The 24,577-nt window shown below is 42.3% G+C and overlaps 1 protein-coding gene and 1 pseudogene across 1 annotated transcript; both read left to right on the top strand.

Annotated features, from left to right (window-relative positions):
* The first annotated feature begins 1,765 nt into the window (after positions 1–1,765).
* Positions 1,766–12,441, top strand: LOC108258217 (zinc finger protein 41). The gene is made up of 5 exons (XM_017456722.3): positions 1,766–1,838; positions 2,170–2,274; positions 2,949–3,081; positions 3,209–3,295; positions 10,711–12,441. Exons 2-5 carry the CDS (start codon positions 2,203–2,205, stop codon positions 11,859–11,861), a joined length of 1,443 nt encoding a protein of 480 aa, XP_017312211.2. The 5' UTR covers positions 1,766–1,838; positions 2,170–2,202; the 3' UTR covers positions 11,862–12,441.
* A 5,213-nt stretch (positions 12,442–17,654) lies between these two features.
* LOC108258206 (zinc finger protein 721-like) overlaps positions 17,655–24,577 on the top strand; it is a 38,214-nt pseudogene continuing 31,291 nt past the window's right edge.

Genomic DNA, 24,577 nt, shown 5'->3' with positions numbered 1-24,577 from the left:
GCACATATTTGATATGAATCCTGCCCTGAAGACATCTACATACCAATATTCATTCATCATGATACCGCCACCTGCTGGCAACAGGAAGTGACATGTTTTACACTAATGTATTCCTAGCAACATATAAAAATATGCCAGCAAATTATAAATATGCTAGCAACATGGTAGAAACATGTTAGAATGTGCTAGCATCACTTAGCTAAGTGCTAAAGCATGCTATTACTGGTATTAAAAAGGATGTTTTTATAACTCAAGCCTACAATGTTTAATCTGCACCAAACCTCATGTGTTTATGCTAATTCTGGCCTGAAGACATCTACATGCCAATATTCAGTTATAGTCATAACACCACCTGTTACCAACAAGAAATGACATGTTTTACATCGTGATACTCTCCTAACAACATATAAATGCTAAAACGTGCTAAAAACAATGGAACGGAGTCACCCTGGTAGAAAAGACCCAACGTGCAGACCGTTCATCGCTGCTTGCAGCTTTAATTATTATTATTAATTATTTGTTGTTGTTTTTTTCGTGATTGCAACATAACCAAAAGCTGTTTTCTCACAATGTGATTTTATCCTGAGAAAATCTCGTTCTTTGTGAATGTGACTGGTGTTACATGCGCGTTGGCATCTTCCCCGCTGTAGAGATGGACTTTATCTCCGCATTAAGAGTGAGGGATGTTCTCAAGTTTCGGACACTAATGTGGAAGTTGTCAATCCTGCATGGATGAGGTATTTTTGTAGGCCACCCCAGCTAGAGTGTTGCCCCCCTTTTTTTTCAATTTGTAAATATTTCGGAAGAATCAGGACATGATTAAAACAGCTGGTACCATTTATCAAAAGTTTAGATTAAAAAAAAATAATAAAAAAAGCTCAGCACTGTATGAATTTTATTTTGAAGCCCGCGGACAGGGAGAGAGATCCAGCAGGAGTGAGCGCTTCTGAAGCGGCTCCTGTTCTCAAGACGTATATTGATTTATTTTTATTAACAGAATACTCCAGCAGGAGGCGCTATACCTCTCAAGTAGATAATATTCGTCAAGAACAGATGTAATATATGAAATTCTTGCAAGTTTATTCAGAATCCACAAAATGCAGTAAATCCTGTCATTTTATGGGTACCAGCACATGTGGGACTGGAGGGCAATGAAAGTGTTGATCTGTTGGCTAAACAAGCTTTAAGACACCGAAATATTGATATTCAGGTCCCATTAAGTAAAAATCAGGGTAAAACAAATATAAAAGCATATATTAAAATGGAATGGCAAGAGAAATGGGACAGAGGACTCAAGGGAAGGCAACTATACAGTATTCAAAAGCACGTTAATACAGAGCGTATAGTCTATAATAAACCAAAAGAGGATACAAATATTTTTCGTCTTAGACTAGGACAATCAGGTCTAAATCAGTCACTATTTATAATAGGAAAACATGAAACAGGACGATGCATATATTGCAGCCAAGCAGAGACAGTGGAACATGTGTTCCTTCACTGTACAGCATATGAAAATGAAAGATCTTGACTTTAAGAAGAGCTACTCAATATGGGTGTAATCAACATTACAATGCAAAGTCTACAAAAAGTGGTTAAGCACAAGGTAAAGTATATACTGCATTATTAAATTATCAAAGATTAACAAGCTTTAAGTTTGAAATATACTCATTTTTTTATATCTAATTTCGCTGCTCCGATCCAATTGGTGGCGGTAATGCACCAAAAACCAACCGCTAAAAAAACTTTGAAGAAGAAGAAAGAGACGCTGTAAACTCACAAAAGAAGAAGAGTATAGGCGGTGTTTCACCCTGAGTAAACAGTGGATTTTTGTCACTGAGGTAATCTTTTCTACATAAAAATATTCCTGACTGGTTTATATACAATAACAGATTTGATCGATTTAAAAACAAGCTTGTTACTGTGTCTGTATTTGAGGATGTTCACTATGTTCTACTTTAAAACCTGAGGTAAATTTAACTAGCTGAGCTGCTCGGCTAATAGTTAGTGACTGAATCCCAAACCTTCGAAGTGCAGTACAGAGAGAATGATACAGTGGCGTATTAAATCATTTTTTATTCTCCCAGTCTTCTTTTAAATGAAAGCTTCATAATTTACATGGTGTTTTAGATTACAGTGGGTTATGCTTATGATCAGAGCCTCCTTTTCCAGAAACACCATTTAGACCTCATAATAAGACTTGTAATGGAATCAGCAGGGATACGACCGTGTTCTTCTAGAAAACCTCCACACACTCCTGGTCCCACTGACTCACAGGTAACAGTTATCTATATGTGTGCAATTAAACAACATTTTTAATAACTAAGAGATTCACCTGACTGTGTGAATGTTTTTCTCTTAATCAGCTTCCATCCTTGGTAGGTTGCATGCTCTCCTACTAATCAAGTAAACCATGTTATTAACATCTCTTCAGTATCCTCATGGACTATATGTTGTGTTATACCACAGTTAGTTTCAGTCCACTAATTTGATTGGTCAAGTGACATTCCAAGAGTGCTGATATTTATTATAACAGCACTGGGACATTTCACTGTGTGTATCACTCCACTTATCTGTGTTTGCTGCATAAATTACAAATCTAGCAGTAGATCATTACATTGAAACTGTTTCTACACTTACTACAGGCTGTCAGTTAGTCTGTGTGTTACACAGCAACATGGAAAGCTCTATCTAGCTGTGACCATATTGTGTCTGAAATGTTAGTTACTTGATATTAATTTCTTATTATGAAAACTGTCGCATAAAAGCAAGATCACACTCACAGTTGTACTGCTGTACTGAATATCGGCACTGCTGTGATTACCTACAGCCTCGTGTCTATAGCCGAATCACAGCCGTGACGATATTCTGTATAACAGCACTTTTGCTCATGCAATATCGCTTAATCGACTTTCTTTTGTAGATAAGTATTATTACTCTTTGTTCATTAGCTTTGTGGGGATGTGCAGACAGAAAAATCTACGTCTTCAGATGGAGGGACATCAGGCTCTGTAGAACACATCACCTGTGTGAACCTTCAGAAACATGTAAAAAAGGAAGAAACTGTAGATGAAGAATACTTCTGTAAGTCAACATGGCACATTACAGTCCAGTCTAATATTCAGAAATAAGTTTTAGTCTAATCTAATTTGCGAATGAACCACATCACTGACTTTTCCCCATTTATGTTTTGTACTTCACTTTTTTAAAGCGACACCAGTCTCTGTGGGACACATCACACCTGTGGACCTACAGAATCATGTGAAAAAGGAAGAACCTGAAGATAAAGGCGATCTCTGTAAGACAACAGAGTGCATTATGGTCCAGACTGGAACTCAATTACTAGGGGTGTAACAACACGTGACACGATGCATCAGGATGCACAAATGTGATGATCTGCGTTGTGAAAATGTGTGATATCAGCCTTCTATTAATTATTACTCACGTAATTGCATGTTTGAAAACCAGAGGGCCCAATCTACGGTTTCCTTAGAGCTAAAATACTGTATATACAGAGCACGCTGGTCACATGACCCTGTTCTTTCTTGGAGAGTCTGCACCGTTACCAAGAAGGGAATCATCTGCACTTGAAAAGTGATTTATATCTCTGGATCAAAACTACTGATGTTATGTTATACAGTTACACCACCACATTATAACCATAAAAGATCTCTTTGGTAGTTTTCATATGAAACCAACCCTGTGCATCTGCGATCTTCGGTGCATGAAAAAGAATTTGGGAATTTCAGCAAAGTTTGGAGCTCTTTTTCTGTCTAAAAATGACACCTCGGGCACTGCTGCAGAGCTAATTATGTTTCAGTCAATATTTTCCTGTTTCCCCAGGTTATAGACTTTGTTTATCAGTTTGTGCTGGATTTCGATATGTCATCCATCCATCCATTGTCAACCGCTTATCCGTGGTCAGGTCACGGGGGCAGCAGCTCCAGCAGGGGACCCCAAACTTCCCTTTCCCAAGCCACATTTACCAGCTCTGACTGGGGGATCCCAAGGTGTTCCCAGGCCAGTGTGGAGATATAATCTCTCCACCAAGTCCTGGGTCTTCCCCGAGGTCTCCTCCCAGCTGGACATGCCTGGAACACCTCCCTAGGGAGGCGCCCAGGGGGCATCCTTACCAGGTACCCGAACCACCTCAACTGGCTCCTTTCAATGCAATGGAGCAGCAGCTCTACTCTGAGTTCCTCTCGGATAGCCGAGCTTCTCACCCTATCTCTAAGGGAGAAGCCAGCCACCCTCCTGAGAAAACCCATTTCGGCCGCTTGTACCCGCGATCTAGTTCTTTGGGTCACTACCCAGCCTTCATGACCATAGGTGAGGGTAGGAACGAAAGTTGCCCGGTAGATTGAGAGCTTTGCCTTCCGGATCAGCTGTCTTTTCATCACAACAGTGCGGTGAAGCGATTGCAATACCGCTCCCGCTGCTCTGATTTTCCGGCCAATCTCCCACTCCAGTGTCCCCTCACTCGTGAACAAGACCCCGAGGTACTTGAACTCCCTCACTTGCGTTAAGTTCTCATCCCCTACCCGGAGTAGGCACTCCATCGGTTTCTTGCTGAGAATCATGGCCTCAGATTTAGAGGTGCTAATCTTCATCCCAGCAGCTTCACACTCAGCTGTGAACCAATCTAGTGAGTGCTGAAGGTCACAGACCGATGATGCCATCAGGACCACATCATCTGCAAAAAGCAGCGATGAGATCATCAGGCCACCAAACCGCAACCCCTCCCCACCATGACTACGCCTCGATATCCTGTCCATGAATATCACAAACAGGATTGGTGACGAATTGCAGCCCTGGCGGAGACCAACCCCCACCTGGAACGAGTCCGACTTTTTGCCGAGAATCCGGACACAGCTCTCACTTTGTGCGTACAGTGATTGGATAGCCCTAAGAAGGGAACCCCTCACCCCATACTCCCTCAGCACCTCCCACAGTAAACCCCTGGGGACCCGGTCATACGCCTTCTCCAGATCCACAAAACACATATAGACTGGATGGACGTACTCCCAGGCCCCTTCCAAGATCCTTGTGAGAGTAAAGAGCTGGTCCATTGTTCCACGACCAGGACAGAATCCGCATTGCTCCTCTTCAACCCGAGGTCCGACTATTGGTCGAACCGTCCGTTCCAGCACCTTGGAGTAGACTTTACCAGGGAGGCTGAGAAGTGTGATACCCCTATAATTGGCACACACTCTCTGGTCCCCTTTATTGAACAGGGGAACCACCACCCCGGTCTGCCACTCCTTTGGCACTGTCCCCGACTTCCACGCAATGTTAAAGAGGCGTGTCATCCAAGACATCCCCTCCACACCCAGAGCTTTCAGCATTTCTGGATGGATCTCATCAATCCCCGGGGCTTTGCCACTGTGTAGTTGTTTGACTACCTCAGTGACCTCCTCCAGGGAAATTGACAATGATCCCCCATCAGCCTCCACCTCTGCCTCTACCATAGAGGGCGTGTTAGTCGGAATCAGGAGTTCCTCAAAGTGTTCCTTCCACCGTCCAATTACCTCCTCAGTTGAGGTCAACAGTGTCCCATCCTTACTGTACACAGCTTAGATGGTTCCCCGATTTCCCTTCCTGATGTGGTGGATGGTTTTCCAGAAACACCTTGGTGCCAACCAAAAGTCCTTCTCCATGTCCTCTCCGAACTTCTCCCACAACCTCTTCTTTGCCTCTTTCACGGCAGAGGCTGCAGCCCTTTGGGCCTGTAGGTACCTTGCACCTGCCTCCAGAGTCCTCCGGGATAACACATCCCGGAAGGCCTCCTTCAGTCGGACGGCTTCCCTGACCACCGGTGTTCACCACGATGTTCGAGGGTTACCGCCCCTTGAGGCACCCAAGACTTCGAGACCACAGCTCTCCACTGCAGCTTCAGCAATGGAGGCTTTGAACATTTCCCACTCAGGCTCAATGCCCCCAACTTCCACAGGGGTGCCAGAAAAACTCCGCCGGAGGTGTGAGTTGAAGATCACACGGACTGGGGCGTCCTCCAGACATTCCCAGTTCACCCGCACTACTTGTTTGGACTTTCCAGGTCTGTCCAGAGTCTTACCCCAGTCCTTGACCCAACTCACCACCAGATGGTGATCAGTTGACAGCTCTGCCCCTCTCTTCACCCAAGTGTGCAGAACATGCGGCCTCAGATCAGATGATACGATTACAAAATCGATCATCGACCTTTGGCCTAGGGTCCTCTGGTACCACGTACACTTATGAGCCTCCTTATGTTCGAACATGATATTTGTTATAGACAGTCCATGACTAGCACAGAAGTCCAACAACAAACACCCGCTTGGGTTTAGATCAGGGAGGCTGTTCTTCCCAATCATGCCTCTCCAGGTATCTCCATCATTGCCCACGTGCGCGTTGAAGTCACCCAGCAGAACTATGGAGTCCCCTATTGGTGCCCCATACTGGACTCCATTCAGGGTCTCCAAGAAGGCCTGGTTATGTCCCGTGTCAAATAAAACCGAGCCATGCCTAACCGATCAAGCAGTTCATCAATGCTTCACATATGCTTCAAATTTAGACACCACATTGAATTCTCTAAAGTCCACACAAAAATGGACTTACCCGTCAGTCTTGGGCACCAAGACCACTGGGCTGCTAGATTACCAGTGGACTCCTTCAACCCCAATTTGCAAAAATTTTTGGACGTTATAGAAAATTTTTTTTAAAAAACAAGGGAGTCATTTGAAAATTTAATTCACCCTGTACTATATTGAAAACATATTATTAACACATTTGATGTTTTATGTTACTTTGCTTTACAGTCATTTCAAAATTGATGACTGCAACACACTCCAAAAAAGTTATGACAGTCGACTGCCTGGCATTTGGGCGCTGAATGAAGACACCAGTTGGATAAGTTTAGCAAGCAGAATTTTCCCCCATTCATCCGTTATGCATTTCTTCAGATGCACAAGTGTATGTGGCCTTCGTTGCCTTATTTTGTACTTCATAATGCATGGCAGATGCTTGCTTTTGTACTTGACACTGTCAAAGTACGTTTACAGTTCACTCCTCTTTGTTTTTGTTTTTTTAGCATTTTCCAAACTGTCCCAAATTTTTTGGAATTGGGGTTGTAGATTACTTTATGTCGAGCATAGCCTGGAATTCAATTCAATTCAATTTTCAATTCAATTTTATTTGTATAGCGCTTTTTACAATAGACATTGTCTCAAAGCAGCTTTACAGAAATATCAACATGGTATACAGATATTAAAGGCGCGAATTTATCCCAACTGAGCAAGCCACTGAGTGGCAACGGTGGCAAGGAAAAACTCTCTAAGATGTTTTAAGAGGAAGAAACCTTGAGAGGAACCCGACTCAGAAGGGAACCCATCCTCATCTGGGTAACAACAGTTAGTGTGAAAAAGTTAATTATGGATTTATATGAAGTCTGGAATATATCCCGAACTACATTTGTTTATGTGCAGGTAACCTGTATGGGTGGCTGCATACAACCACACCTGGAGGTGTCTCAATGTGGAGTTCTGTGAGATCCGTGTGACCAGGTAGGCACATCGGAAAATTCTCCTGGCGACCTGTGCTTGCTGGGACGGTGAGAGGTGGTCTCCACAGGGGACTGGGGTGAATTTGGCCATACCTTTGAAGCTTCTTTCCGGTCCCAGCTCCTCCCTCTTGAGAACTACAGTCGCCAGGGCCACAGAACCACCTCTCTCCATGGTTTCAGTAGGTTGAGATGGTATATTTTATTGCGTCTATCCGTTCGCATGACCTCTAAGAAGTCTAGTCGACTTCTTCGACTTGCTGTGTGACCTCAAAGGGTCCTTGCCACTTTGCGAGTAATTTAGAGCTCGACGTGGGTAGTAAAATGAGCACTTTATCTCCTGGTGCAAATTCCCGTAGCTAAGTACCCCATCATACAGTCAAGACTGATGTTCTTGGGCCTGCTGCAGATTCTCTTGTGTTAGGTTACTTAAGGTGTGGAGTTTTGCCCTCAGATCCAGAATGTACTGAATTTCATTTTTGCTATTAGAAAGTCCCTCCTCTCAATTTTTGTCACCGTTTAAGATGCCATGAGGCTTTTGCCGGTGCAATAATTTGAATAGAGGAAAAACCTGTGGAGGCTTGTGAGACCTCTCTTACTGCAAATAAGAGGGGTTCGAGCCACTTAACCCAATTCCGAGCATCATCATGAACGAACTTTCAAATAGTTTTTTTTAGCATTTGATCAAACTGTTTGATCAGGCCATCCGTGTGCAGATGGTAAACACAGGTACGAATTGATTTAATCCAACCAATTCATTAAGTTCGTGAAGCAGGTGAGACATAAAGGATGTGCCCTGGTCAGTCAGGATCTGTTTCCGACTCTGGAGCCAACACAGAAGTGTGCCTCTGCCATGCTGTGTGCTGAGATCTTACGTGGAGGATTGGCTTCCAGGTACCATGAGGAGTAATCCACCAGGATTAAAACAAAGTGCTATCCTCGTGTGCACCTCTCCAAAGACTCGATGAAGTCCATGCCAATTCTTTCGAAGGGGACCTCGTTTTTTTTGGTACCAATCACCTTGTTGTTTCTTCTTTAGTTTGAGCATCCTGTGCCACTCAATATAACCTATCCCATAATAAATTGAAAAGGATGGGTGGGAGAGTGCAACATTAGGCTGGATTTGTAGACCATCAGTTACTCTCACTTGGTCAAAGACGTGCCTCAGTGTCTCATCGCATGACTCCAAGTCCCAGAAAATCCCAGAATTGTATCCCCACCCTCCGTGTCCCCCTGACATTGAGTTGACTTCAACGGCCCTGGCACTGCCTCCCCAGCCAACGTTGCATACATTCCACATCATACCTTGCTACTGCAAGACCCACAAACATTTCTCTCACTAATGCCTGAAATCCTGGCCAATCTGTCCCAAGAATTGTGATGTGAGAATCAACCACAGCCTCCACTGTATGCTTTTGCCCCCAGAATTTAATAAGGATTGGCACAAGCAGATACTCTTGAATATCCCCATGCACACACCTCACCTTCACCAAATCCTCGCATTAAACCAGGCTTTGATGGACTGAGGTCTGATTATACCCAGAGCCAACCAAGGCCTGATGTGTACTAACTTGTGTACTCGCTGGTATGTGGTACGTTCCTACTCGATAAGGGGAGGCCTGAGGCACATCAGGGATCCGGATCAGAGTTCCCACCTTCATGCGGGAACACTGATCCTGGACATTGGTGGTTTCCATGCAGCACCAACACACCTGCCTGAGCTTTGTCTCAGCTCTGTTGGGCACGAGCTATTCCCTCTGTGGAGAGAAAGACTGTGCTTTCTGATGCATTAGAGAGGCAGGGGCAGAAAGGGGAGGTGAGAAATGGTCCGGGCTGCTGGTTTCAGGGGATAGGAGCAGAGGAGAGAAACTGAGTGAGAGAGACCAAGGACTCCCAGATCAGGAACTGCCAGAATGTAATCCTCCACTAGCTGCATGGCTTCATCCAGGTATGCAGGCCGGTAGCACTGGACCCACTCTGCCGTTCCTGGCAGGAGAGAGGCGACAACATGCTCCAGTACCACCAGCTCAATAAACTGCTTTGCGTTCCACTCTTCTGCCATGAAGCACTGGTAACAGAAGTCCCTCAGCTGCTGCGACACACTGCAGGACTGCCTTCTTTATGCTTTAATACTACAGTTGTGTGTGTACATGATTGAAGAACTCCCGGAAGGCCTCCAGATTGTCTGTGGAGGCCATCTTGGCAAGTAGCATGGTGGCAGGTGACACAGCTGGAGAGCTGTTGGGCCAGCGCTCAGCCTGCTCCTGCGCAAGTGCTTCAGAGAACAGCTGCTGTTCGTTGCACAGGTCAAGAAGTTCTGATGTTGGGTTTAGAAAGATATTCTTTATAAGCTGTTCGTATTATGAAATTCTATATTGTGATCATTTGGAAGATCGAGTATATAAGACTTTATCATGATAACATTTTTAGTAATATAGCCCAGCTCTAGTTTTAACTCTTTCTGACAGTACACTGGCATTACATTCCGCAAATCGACTTATCAGACATTTTCAGTGAGTATAAACAAAGGAATTATTTTATTGCTGCAAGTCCATTATAAGATTAGTCAGGACACTGTTGGGTTTCTGTGTGTAAAGTATTGTGACTCTGTTTAGCTGAGGATGAGCAGGGCGATGGGAAAGTGGAGGGGTTTGAGCCTCCTGCTTGGCAAACAATTCACACCTTTCCACAGTAATTACAGAGATAAAACAGACAGCACAGCTAAAGCTTTTTTTATGGTAAAATGCTGTATACAAATGCTACAATAAAAATATAACATTTAAACCTAGTAGGCTAGGTAAAAAAAGAAATACTTATGAAAAGTATTTTATTATCCCAGGTGTATAGCATCATGTGGCATACTTAGTCTAGTAAGGTTACCAGAACTTACCTCTGCCTTTACTCTATATAAATCCTGTTTTTTCTTGTGGCCTTGTTGGGATCCCTTACAGTCTACTATAAAAAGATTATAAGAGGATGTCTTGCCTCTAATGTTTACATTTTAGTTTTGCCCTGTGTGACTTGGTTAGCCATTCTCTGTACATCTTCACCAGAAGTTATTTGTTATTGCCTCATTTCTAATTTATAGAGCACTGGTTACATTCATTCTTTTTTCAAAAAAATAGTTGAAATATTTTCACAATGAGTTTATTTCTAATACTGTTCATTTTCTGCTTCAGACATGGATGATGCCCAGGTACAAGTCTTCTCCTGCTCTCAGTGTTCACTTTCCTGTACATCTCAAATTTACCTCCACAAACACATCAGAAGATACCACTATGAGGAATATGAAAGACTGCTACAATCAGGGGAGTTAAAAGAAATGAAGCGTATCACCGCAATAAGCTCCAGTATTCAGCAAACAGCCTCCGTTACACTCAACAGTAACTCCTCTAATAAACAAATGCAGAAAGGAGTCTATCCCTGCTCACAGTGTGGGAAGAGTTTTACTGACCGGAGTAACCTCAGACGACACCAGCGCATTCACACGGCAGAAAAACCCTATCACTGCTCGCAGTGTGGGAAGAGTTTTTTTCAGTGGAGTGAACTACAAAAACACCAGTACATTCACACAGGAGAAAAACCATATCCCTGCCCAGAGTGTGGGAAGAGTTTTATTCGACAGAGTGATCTACAAAAACACCAGCGCATTCACACAGGAGAAAAGCCATATCAATGCTCAGAGTGTGGGAAGAATTTTATTCAACAGGGTCATTTACAAACACACCAGCGCATTCACACAGGAGAAAAGCCATATCATTGCTCAGAATGTGGGAAGAGCTTTATTCGACGTAGTGTACTACAAATACACCAGCGCATTCACACAGGAGAAAAGCCATATCACTGCTCAGAGTGTGGGAAGAGCTTTATTCGACGAAGTGTACTGCAAAAACACCAGCGCATTCACACTGGAGAAAAACCATATCACTGCCCTGAGTGTGGGAAGAGCTTTAATCACCAGAGTAATCTGCAAAAACACCAGCACATTCACACAGGAGAAAAGCCATATTTGTGTTTAGAGTGTGGGAAAAGTTTTAATCGACAGAGTAATCTACAATCACACCAGCGCATTCACACAGGAGAAAAACCATATCACTGCCCTGAGTGTGGGAAGAGCTTTACTCACCAGATTAATCTACAATCACACCAGCGCATTCACACAGGAGAAAAGCCGTATTCTTGCTTAGAGTGTGGGAAAAGTTTTAATCGACAGAGTAATCTACAATCACACCAGCGCATTCACACAGGAGAAAAGCCATATTCCTGCGCAGAGTGTGGGAAGAGCTTTAATCACCAGAGTAATCTACAAAAACACCAGCGCATTCATTAAGGAGAAAAGCTGTAAGAGTGCTTAAAGTGTGGGAAGAGTTTTAATTAAAGAGTAGGCTAATTTCATACATCAGCAAATTCATGTAACCTAGTTACAGATGTGGCCTTAAAAAATGCGTGATTTTTCATGCAAGATCAGGAGGCGTATCACGCACAATGCCACAAGGCCAGTTTCTTAAAATTAAATACATTTTACACTTCCCAGAATATCTACCAGGTGGCGCATGGTCTCAAATGCTCTGGACCTCGGTGCCAAACTGAATCTCACAAGGAGTGCTCCTTCTCTTAAGTGACTGTAATTAATTATCGTAAATATCTGTTTTTATTGGAACATCTTCAGAACATTGAGCGAATATTGTTAGCTCTAATGATAAATTTGTCTTATTTTTGAAACGTAACCAGTTCGCCTGCTCAGAGCGGGGCTCGAACCAGCATAGGAGGCGGATGACCTAATGAAACCTCGGAAGTGTACAGCATCCTGTAGTTTGTTAATGCATGTCTTGAAGCCAGAGGAGTGATGTACCAGTGATGTACCAGCCTCTGTACTGTTCAATAAAATTATGAAATTACTGTTACTGTAACACTATAATAAGCTCTTTTTTTAAAATCTCATACTAGGGGAATTTTTTTTACTATATTATTTGCATTGCATAAATGGGTCTCATTGAGCAACTGATAACTTATTACATATCTATTTTCACTGACCCATCAGTTATAATTGTGACCAAGAAAAAAAATGTTTTTTAAGAAAAGGATTGATGATGATTAGTCTTTATTGGTCACATATGCATTACATATATGTTGGGGTCAGAGCACAGGCTCAGCCATGATACAGTGCCCCTGAAGCAGACAGGGTTAAGGTCCTTGCTCAAGGGCCCAACTGTGGCAGTTTGGCAGTGCTGGGGTTTGAACCCCCAACCGTCCAATTAGTAACCCAGAGCCTTAACCATCAAGCCACCACTGCCCCTATGTGCACTTGGGCAAACAACGGAATGTAATGCATATGCTCACTTACAGTAGTTTCACTAGCTTACGATTAGCTTTGGATTCACGTGCAAATTTAATGGGTGATTAATGGGTTCACTTGCCAAAATTGGAGTGGGGGGGACAGGGTGTATATCCACATGTCAAGTATGGTGAAAAAGTAGCAGGATTCATCCTCTTCGAAAACACAAAGAAATTCTTTGTTGTTGAACCTAATCCTAATGAAGCCCTAAGTGGCCATGCATTATTATTAGGGCCCAAGCACCGTTGGTGTGAAGCCCTATTTTTTTTCTCCTCCTTCTCTCGCATTTTAGAGGGCCTAAACATAGCCGAAAACTCACGAAACTTTGCAGACGCATCAGAACCGGTGAAAATTTACGTTTGATGGGGTGCCGGAATTGAGTGTGGCAAAATGACACGAAAGTGCCACCTACAAAATTTCACCGATGTGTGCCTCGCGCTATGTTTCACCTACATGTAGGAAATTCGGCAAACCTGTGTAATCTGCCAAGCCATTCAAAAAAATCTCTTGAAATCATGCCCTAAAGTCAACAGGAAGTCAGACATTTTTACTTTTCTCTAAAATTTTTGCTCAGATTTTGCCATCTCCAGGCCTTGTGCTTTAACAATCTCCTCCTAGAGATTTCATCGGATCGACATCATATTTGGTGAGTCTAATCTAAAAGCCCTGATGATGCAAAATTGAAAAGCTTTTGAGTTTTCACTTCATGATGTGGGCGTGGTGGTCTCACAAATGTTGATGTTTCACCATGAAACAGGAAGTTGCTATAACATACAATGAATGAATGAATGCCTTTTATTGTCACTATACACATGTACAATGAAATTAAGAGCCACTCCTTTTTGTTCCGTGCAAACATATACATTCAATACACAAGAAGAATAAACAGATAATACACAGATAAATAAATAAGATAAATAAACAAAATAAATAAACAAGATATACAATATATGCAAGATATATGCACGATAGATAGATATTAGGGTGGATGGCAGAGGTACTATGAAATGCACAGTTTGAGACAATATATACATATGCTGTGGACTCAGTACATGTGTTTGTTTATCATGGTAATAGCTTTTGGGAAGAAACTATTCTTAAATCTACTAGTCCTTGTTTTGATGCACCTGTAACGTCTCCCTGAGGGCAACAGATTGAACAGATCAAAGCCAGGGTGAGAACTGTCCTTAAAGTTTTTCCTCTGCTGAGGCAACGGGAAGTATAAATATCCATCAGGGAGGGGAGTGGGCAGCCAATGATCTTCTGTGCTGCTCTTACTACCCTCTGAAGCCTCTCCCTGTCTGCTGCGGTGCAGCTACCATACCACACCGTGATACAGTATGTCAGCAAGCTCTCGACGGACGAGCGGTAGAAGATCAGCAGCAGATTGGAGTCCAGATTGTACTTCCTGAGAACCCTCAGGAAGTGTAGCCGCGTTTGAGCCTTCTTGATGACCGCTGTGATGTTGTCCGTCCAGGAGATGTTAGCAGAGATAAGGACGCCAAGAAACCGGACGGTGTGGACCTTCTCTACACACTCCCCATTGATGAACTGCCAGCTCCGTGTTGTGTTTTCTGAAGTCTACAATAAGTTCCTTGGTTTTCTTGGTGTTTAGAGTCAGGTTGTTCTTTGAACACCAGGCTGCCAAGTTTAGGACTTCCTCTCTGTAGGCTGCCTCCTCTCCTTTTGAGATAAGTCCGACCACTGTGGTGTCGTCAGCAAACTTGATGATAATATTATTGTTGTAGACTGGTCTACAGTCATATGTGTAGAGACAGTACAGGAGGGGGCTCAACACACAGCCCTGTGGAGAACCTGTGCTCAACGTGCGAGTGGAGGAGAGGTGGGGCCCGAGTCTCACTGTCTGGAACCGGTTGGTCAGAAAGTCCTTTATCCAGGCACACGTGAGGCGGGGGAGACCAAGGGTGACCAATTTGGTGACGAGAATGTCCGGAATTATTGTATTAAAAGCCGAACTGTAATCCACAAAAAGCATCCGTACGTAGCTCTGTTGCTGCTCAAGATGTCTCAACACGTAGTGGACAGCTACGGCGATAGCATCCTCTGTGGATCTGTTTGCACGATAAGCAAATTGAAAAGGATTGAAATCTGGGGGGAGGTAGTCCTTGATGTGCTGAAGAACCAATCTCTCAAAGCACTTCATGATAACTGGAGTGAGGGCTACAGGACGATAATCATTCAGGCTAGTGGTGGGCGATTTCTTTGGCACTGGAATGATTGTGGCTGATTTTAGGCAGGACGGGATGACTGCTTGGGCCAGGGAGAGATTGAAAATTCTGGTAAAGATGTGGGCAAGCTGGTGGGCACATGATCTGAGCACGTTACCAGGTACACCGTCTGGGCCAGCAGCCTTCCTGGGGTTCACTGCCAGAAACATCCGTCTAACATCGTGTTCCCTCACAGTAAGTAGAGTGGTGCAGGAACCAGAAGGGGATGGAGGCAGGGCTGGACTGGTACGGGGGCCAGATGAGGGTGGAGGTGGGGCTGGAGCAGATGAGTGCTGTTGTTGTGATGTTTCAAAACGAGCGAAGAAGCAATTTAGCTCTTCTGCCAGAATCGCACTCAGGACTCCTGTTGTCGCCTCACGGCCTCTGTAGTTCGTGATGTTCTGTATACCCTGCCACACCTCCCGTTTATTTTTGCTGGACAGGTGGGACTCTATGCTCCTCTTATAGGCCGCCTTAGCTTCCTTAATACCGCCTTTCAGGTTGGCACGGGCAGCTCTGTACAGAGCTCTATTACCAGACCTGAAGGCAGCGTCGCGGGCTTTGAGTAGTGTGCGGACCTGTTTGGTCATCCATGGTTTCTGGTTTTGGAAAACCCGGATGTTTTTTTTCCACAGTCACATTTCCGATACAGAACTTGATGTAGTCCAGTACCGTTCCTGTTAATGTTTCTAGCTCTTGATGTTCAAACAAATCCCAGTCTGTCTGTTCGAAGCAGTCCTGTAGTTTGCAGAATGCATCATCAGGCCAGGTGGTAACAGTCTTTATAGTGGTCGTGACACTGCGTCTGAGGGGGGTGTAGGCAGGGGAGAGCAGGAGGGAGAGATGGTCTGATTGGCCGAGGTGGGGGAGAGGTATGGCTCTATACGCGTGCTTGATGTTGGAGTAAACATGATCCAAAGTGTTCGCCCCTCTAGTAAAACACTTAACATGTTGATAGAATTTCGGGAGTACAGTCTTCAAGTTCGCCTTATTAAAGTCTCCTGCAATTATGTGAACACCGTCTGGGTAAGCCCTCTGCTGCTCGTTTATGGTGTTCAACAGGAGAGAGAGCGCCGTGTTCACATTGGCATCAGGTGGAATATACACAGCCGTGATAATCACCACTGTAAGCTCTCTCGGTAGAAAAAAGGGCCGACATCTTACGGACATGTACTCGAGGTCAGGGGAACAATGTTTGTCTATCATTGTTCCGTTGTTACACCAATTCTCATGCACATACATACAGAGCCCCCCCCCCTCTGCTCTTACCGGAGTCCTCAGTCCTGTCCCAGCGAAGCATAGTACGACCTGCTAGCTGCATGCTAGCATCGGGTATCCTCGGATGAAGCCAGGTTTCAGTAATAATCAAAACACAGCAGTCGCGAACATAGCGATTTCCAGCTAGTTGTAATTCCAAGTTGTCGATTTTATTCACTAGGGATCTGGCATTGGAGAGAAACAGGCTCGGTAAAGGTGGCTTGTGTGGTTGTTTTCTTGGCCTTAGCATAATACCGGACCTGCAAAATATACAATGTCAAGCATACAATGTCCAATCTGCTCCAAACTTCACAAGTTTGATAAAAGTCCCGGCTATATACATACCACTATTCAGTTATAGTCATAACGCCACCTACTGCCAACAGGAAGTGACACGTTTTACGTTAACTTAGACAATCTTCACCAATCTTCACATATTTGATATGAATTCTGCCCTGAAGACATCTCCATCCATCGCAGGGCGCAATCACATACACACTCAAACATCCATTCATACACTACGGACACTTTAGACACGCCAATCAGCCTACCATGCATGTCTTTGGACTGGGGGAGGAAACCGGGGAGAAACCCCCCACAGCACGGGGAGAACATGCAAACTCCGCACACACATGGCCCCGGCAAGAATCAAACCCTGTCATTTTATGGGTACCAGCACATGTGGAAGTGTACGGCAATGAAAGTGTTGATCTGTTGGCTAAACAAGCTTTAAGATACCAAAATATTGATACTCAGGTCCCATTAAGTAAAAATGAGGGTAAAACAAATATTAAAACCTATATTACAATGAAATGGCAATAGAAATGGGACAGAGAACTCAAGGGAAGGCAATTATACAGTATTCAAAAGCACGTTAATACAGAGAGGATAGTCTATAATAAACCAAAAGAGGATACAAATATTTTTTGTCTTAGACTAGGACAATCAGGTCTAAATCAGTCGCTATTTATAATAGGAAAACATGAAACAGGACGATGCATATACCGCAGCCAAGCAGAGAGAGTGGAACATGTGTTCCTTCGATGTACAGCATATGAAAATGAAAGATCTGAACTTTAAGAAGAGCTACTCAATATGGGTGTAATCAACATTACAATGCAAAGTCTACAAAAAGTGGTTAAGGACAAGGTAAAGTATATACTGCATTATTAAATTATCAAAGATTAACAAGCTTTAAGTTTGAAATATACTCATTGTTCATATCTAGTTTCGCTGCTCCGATCCAGTTGGTGGCGGTAATGCACCAAAAAACCAACCGCTAAAAAAACTTTGAAGAAGAAGAAAGAGACGCTGTAAACTCACAACAGAAGAAGAATATAGGCGGTGTTTCACCCCGAGTAAACAGTGGATTTTTGTCACTGAGGTAATCTTTTCTACATGGAAATATTCCTGACTGGTTTATATACAATAACAGATTTGATCGATTTAAAAATAAGCATGTTACTGTGTCTGTATTTGAGGATGTTCACTATGTTCTACTTTAAAACCTGAGGTAAATTTAACTAGCTGAGCTGCTCGGCTAATAGTTAGTGACTGAATCCCAAACCTTCGAAGTGCAGTACAGAGAGAATGATACAGTGGCCTATTAAATAATTTTTTATTTTTCCAGTTTTATTTTAAATGAAAGCTTCATAATTTACATGGTGTTTTAGATTACAGTGGGTTATGCTTATGATCAGAGCCTCCTTTTCCAGAAACACCATTTAGACCTCATAATAAGACTTGTAATGGAATCAGCAGGGATACGACCGTGTTCTTCTAGAAAACCTCCACACACTCCTGGTCCCACTGACTCACAGGTAACAGTTATCTATATGTGTGCAATTAAACATAACATTTTTAATAACTAAGAGATTCACCTGACTGTGTGAATGTTCTTCTCTTAATCAGCTTCCATCCTTGGTAGGTTGCATGCTCTCCTATTAATCAAGTAAACCATGTTATTATCATCTCTTCAGTATCCTCATGGACTATATGTTCTGTTATACCACAGTTAGTTTCAGTCCACTAATTTGATTGGTCAAGTGGCATTCCAAGAGTGCTGATATTTATTATAACAGCACTGGGACATTTCACTGTGTGTATCACTTCAATGATCAGTGTTTGCTGCATAAATTACAAATCTAGCAGTAGATCATTACATTGAAATTGTTACTACACTTACTACAGGCTGTCAGTTAGTCTGTGTGTTACACGGCAACATGGAAAGCTCTATCTAGCTGTGGCTGTTTTGGGAATTATTTCCAGTGACAGCAAAAATAAACCAATATTTGGCCATATTGTGTCTGAAATGTTAGTTACTTGATATTAATTTCTCATTATGAAAACTGTCGCATAAAAGCAAGATCACACTCACAGTTGTACTGCTGTACTGAATATCGGCACTGCTGTGATTACCTGCAACCTCGTGTCTACGGCCGAATCACAGCCGTGCTGATATTCTGTATTACAGCACTTTTGCTCATGCTATATTGCTTAATCGACTTTCTTTTGTAAATAAGTATTATTACTCTTTGTTCATTAGCTTTGTGGGGATGTGCAGACAGAAAAATCTACGTCTTCAGATGGAGGGACATCAGACTCTGTAGAACACATAACCTGTGTGAACCTTCAGAAACATGTAAAAAAGGAAGAAACTGTAGATGAAGAATACTTCTGTAAGTCAACATGGCACATTACAATCCAGTCTAATATTCAGTAATAATTTTTAGTCTAATCTAATTTGTGAATGAACCACATCACTGACTTTTCCCCATTTATATTTTGTACTTCACTTTTTTTAAAGCGACACCAGTCTCTGTGGGACACATCACACCTGTGGACCTACAGAATCATGTGAAAAAGGAAGAACCTGAAGATAAAGACTATCTCTGTAAGACAGCAGGGTGCATTATGGTCCAGACTGGAACTCAATAACTAAGGGTGTAACAATACATGACACGTGACCCGATGCACAAATGTGATGATCTGCGTTGTGGAAATGTGTGATATCAGCCTTCTATTAATTATTACTCACGTAATTGCAATGTTTGAAAACCAGAGGGCCCAATCTGCGGTTTCCTTAGAGCTAAAATACTGTATATACAGAGCATGCTGGTCACATGACCATGTTCTTTCTTGGAGAGTCTGCACCGTTACCAAGAAGGGAATCGTCTGCACTTGAAAAGTGATTTATATCTCTGGATCAAAACTACTGATGTTATGTTATACAGTTACACCACCATATTATAACCATAAAAGATCTCTTCGGTAGTTTTCATATAAAACCAGCCCCATGCATCTGCGTTCTTCGGTGCCTGAAAAAGAATTTTGGGGGAAAAATATTCTTTGGGGGGAGCTCTTTTTCTGTCTAAAAATGACACCACGGGCACTGCTGCAGCGCTAATTATGTTTCAGTCAGTATTTTCCTGTTTCCCTCAGTTATGTACTGGATTTCGATATATCAATATTTCAATATTGATACAATATTAAACCTTTGTTTGCAAGACAAAAATGCACATTGTTTGTGTTTGTTATGATTCAGACCAGTCCTTCAGCACTGGTTTCACTTTTGTTCTTTATAGTTTTACTTGACTTGACGGTATTTAAATGTAAATCTTGAAATTTCAGATGCTGGGACATCAAACTCTGTGGAAGATGTACACCAAAATAAAGGAGGATTTGAAAGGAAGCATATAAAAGAGGAAGAGTCTGAAGATGAAGACAACGTCCATACAAGGACAGCCTGGGGTTGAGTAACACTGACACTTTAATTCTCGTTCAAACTCTTGCTATACTGTACAGTTTATTAATATCAACATTTATTGTCATGTGAGCACCCAATCAGGAAAGACCTCCTGTATCATGTGTGAAATCAAGTGTCCTCAACATCCAGGTGATCTTCAGCAACAGTTGTAGCTGTGAGGCAGTCAGACAGCTGGCAGTTTATTGTTGCCTTTCAGTCAGTTCACTTGGTATAACACAGGATGTATGGGATACCAAGCTTTCACCATCCTGCTGAAGAGAAGACATGTTTTCATGCTTGTAAGGAAGGTGAGGTGTGGTGACCGAGGGTCCTGTCAGCTATACAGCTGTCTTCACCACTGTCTTTCAGTTTTTACACTTCACCTCTTTTAGAACATTTTTGATACTTGCTCTATTGGTTTAGAGTAATAACATACTTTGTTGAGTCATTTTATGATTAAAAATTTTTGCTAGTATTTGAGCCCACTGTGACAAGCCTGTAACCTAGATTCTGTTTAGCTTTCCAACAGGTGCATATCATGAGCTTGTGGTATCGTCAAACCTTGGCTTCAAAGAACGTGGGCATTTGTCCTTGTCTTGAGAACTGTACCTCTTCTCAACACAGGAAGATGTTGCCTGTGATACCTACTTGGTTTGCGTGGGTATAGTAAAGGACAGTTCTGATGCAGCCTGATGTGTGTATGTTTTCCTCCAGATGGGTCAGATTTGTTGAAAAAAAATTGACGTACAATGGTGGAACAGTAGGGTGATTTTTTTTTTTTTGTTTCTTTTTAGTCCCTGAGGGATTCTGATGGCAATGTGAATGATATAGATGAGTGTACCACCACCTGGGCCAAACTGGTGAAGCAGTTCACTGAAATGTGCAAGCCAGAGCAGACACATTCTCTTCAGCTGCTGCACTCACAGCTTATGATAATGAGGAAGTGCTCAACCTCATTATTAAAGAGCATGGCCTTTCAAATAAAGAGACAGAGGATTTGCAGGCTGGCCAGTCTGTCCCTTTGGCTGCCGAGTGCATGCAGAATGAGATCAATAATTCCTTATGCTGTTTCATGGTGCAGCTCAAAAGCTAGATATGGAATGTCCTTCTGCAGCATTGCAAGGTTTTTCCTTCCTGTGGTCCCCACAAGAGTTAGCAGGTTTACCCGTTGAAAGGTCAATCATGAAGTCTAAAGGCCTACTAGCTTTCATTGGCACTCTTTAGAACTTCTTACTTCGTTAAGTGGCAGGTGCTGGAGTGGTGTCAAAGTAAACAAAATGTTCCAGAACTTTATCTGAGCTCCGGGTTCAGCCTGTCTCCTCTCCTTCCACGGCTAACGCTCGACCATGCCCCTGCCGCCACAATGATGTATATAAAGTTTTTTGCTTAAAAATAAAACAAGGTCAACCCATCCTTTTTTTCTATGAAATAATCCATACAATATCAAATGATAACTCTCTAGTATGATCATACCTGTTGTTGAAATAATACAATAATAAATCCATAAAAGCAGGAAAGTTGTACAAAAGCTGAAATTTTTCTTAATTGGGGCTTGGGTTGTCCCTATTTTTCCACATGAAAGGTTGTGTCCTTTAATCTATTTCGAGGCTAAATATATGATGCCACTAAATATAGTGGAGAAAGAAGGATTCGTCCATGTAGATTTATATAATACTCTATATTCTGTGTGGATGTATATACGTTCTGGACATTTAAACATTTTAAACAGTAAGGGATATTTACACAGTCTGCAATACAAAAGATATTCTTTATAAGCTGTTAGTATTATGAAATTCTATATTCTGATAATTTTTGAGATCGATCATAGAAGATTTTATAATGATAACATTTTTGGCGATATAGCCCAGCTCTAGTTTTAATGATGTACATCTGTGTAGCAATGTTTGATCAACCTACACATTATCACAGTTGTATAGCATCGTGTGGCATAGTTAGCCTAGTAAGGCTACCAGAACTTACCTCTACCTTACTCTATGTAAGTCCTGTTTTTTCTTGTGGCCTTATTGGGATCCCTTGTTGTAGAATCTACAACAAAAAGATTATAAGAGGATGTCTTGCCTCTGATATTTACATTTTAGTTTTGTGCTGTGTGACTTGGTTAGCCATTCTCTGTACATCTTCACCAGAAGTTATATTTGTCATTCCCTCATTTATAATCTATAGAGCACTGGTTACATTCATTCTCTTTTTCTAAAAAATAATTTAACTATTTTTACAATGAGTTTAATACTAATACTGTTCATTTTCTGCTTCAGAAATGGATGATGCCCAGGTACAAGTCTTCTTCTGCTCTCAGTGTTCACTTTCCTGTACATCTCAAATTTACCTCCACAAACACATCAGAAGATACCACTATGAGGAATATGAGAGACTGCTGCAATCAGGAGAGTTAAAAGACGTGAACCATACCACCCCAATAAGCTCCAGTATTCAGAAAACAGCCTCCGTTACACTCAACAGTAACTCCTCTAATAAACAAATGCAGAAAGAAGTCTATCCCTGCTTACAGTGTGGGAAGAGTTTTACTGAGCGTCGAAATCTCCGACGACACCAGCGCATTCACACAGGAGAAAAGCCACATTCCTGCTCACAGTGTGGGAACAGTTTTATTCGACAGAGTGAACTACATTCACACCAGCGCATTCACACAGGAGAAAAGCCCCATCACTGCTCACAGTGTGGGAAGAGCTTTAATCGACAGAGTAAACTACAATCACACAAGCGCATTCACACAGGAGACAAGCCATATCACTGCTCAGAGTGTGGGAAGAGCTTTAATCACCAGAGTAATCTGCAAAAACACCAGCGCATTCACACAGGAGAAAAGCCATATCACTGCTCAGAGTGTGGGAAGAGCTTTATTCAACAGAGTGATCTACAAAGACACCAGCGAGTTCACACTGGAGAAAAGCCGTATTACTGCTCACAGTGTGGGAAGAGCTTTATTCAACAGAGTCATCTACAAACACATCAGCGCATTCACACAGGAGAAAAGTTGTATCACTGCTCAGAGTGTGGAAAGAGCTTTATTCGACGGAGTAATCTACAAACACACCAGCGCATTCACACAGGAGAAAAGCCGTATCACTGCTCAGAGTGTGGGAAGAGCTTTATTCGACGGAGTGTGCTACAAATACACCAGCGCATTCACACAGGAGAAAAGCCGTACCACTGCTCAGAGTGTGGAAAGAGTTTTATTCGACAGAGTAATCTACAAAAACACCTGCGCATTCACACAGGAGGAAAAAGTACAAGTGCTCATACTGTAGAAGATGTTTAGAGATAAAGATAAGCTAAAAGTATATCAGTGTGTAAAGAGTTTTAATCAAAAGAGCAATTTCATACAACACCAACAAATTCACAATTTGAGATTTAGAGATGGGGCCTTAAAAAATGCAAATTTTTTCATGAAGGATCCGGACGCCTATAATGCAGAATGTCGCAAGGCCAGTCTCCTAGAATCAAATACATTTGTTACACTTTCCAGAATATCCACCTGATGGTGCATGGACTCAAGTACTCCTGCATTTGAACCTCAGTGCCAAACTGAATCTCATGTAAGGATTGCTCCCTCTCTTAAGTGGCTGTAATTAATTATCATAAATATCATCATCTGTTTTTATTTGAACATCTGAACAAATATTGCTAACTCTTACAATAAATGTATTATTTTATTTTTGAAACATGCTCTTGTACCCAGTCCGCCTGTTCAAAGCGGGTCTCGAACCAGCGTCGACCGATGTAGGAGGCGGACACGCTAACTTTTTAAAAATGTTTTTTAAGAAAAGGAATGCAGTTTGTTTCATTGGGCAGTCCAGGGACTAAAACACATATGCCCATTTACAGTAGCTTGAATAGCTTATGAGTAGCTTTGGATTCGCATGCAAATTTAATGGGTGATTAATGGGTTCACTTGGTGAAATTTGATCATTCAACACACAATGCGAGCCACTACATCTGCAGTTTCCCAACACTTCAACCCATTACTCTTCAATAATATTCCCATTCTCTCTGAAGCTGCCAGAAACCCCAAACACTTCTTCAAATTCACAATGTCACGTTCACCGGTCTCTCCTCCCGTGAGTGATTGTACCCGATGTTTTTAAATGTGTCCTTAGAGAAAGAGAAAAAACTACACCTAGATTCAGTGGGACCAGATGGGAGACCAAGGCCAGAATATTTTGCTGTGCTTTTGTTTAAGATTCTAATTCTACATACCAATTTAAAAATGTAATAAAAAATAATTGTTGAATGTATTTTTTGTAAGCATTATTATTTCCTCCTATATGGCTTTGATGTTTTAAAGTGGCCCGGTCTGCTGCTGTTGGCAAAAAAATATATTTTTTGTCTTTACTTTGTCACACAGATATGAGTGGCTTGGGAAGTCCTTTCTCCCTGAGATGTGGTAATAGTGGTGATAATAATCCCCTTTGTCAGATTTTTTGTCAAAAATGCAAAGA

The sequence above is a fragment of the Ictalurus punctatus genome, chromosome 25, assembly GCF_001660625.3.
Source record: "Ictalurus punctatus breed USDA103 chromosome 25, Coco_2.0, whole genome shotgun sequence".
Classification (NCBI taxonomy): Eukaryota; Metazoa; Chordata; class Actinopteri; order Siluriformes; family Ictaluridae; genus Ictalurus; species Ictalurus punctatus.
The sequence above is the reverse complement of the archived record's forward strand: the minus strand, read 5'-3'. Positions and strand labels throughout refer to the sequence as shown.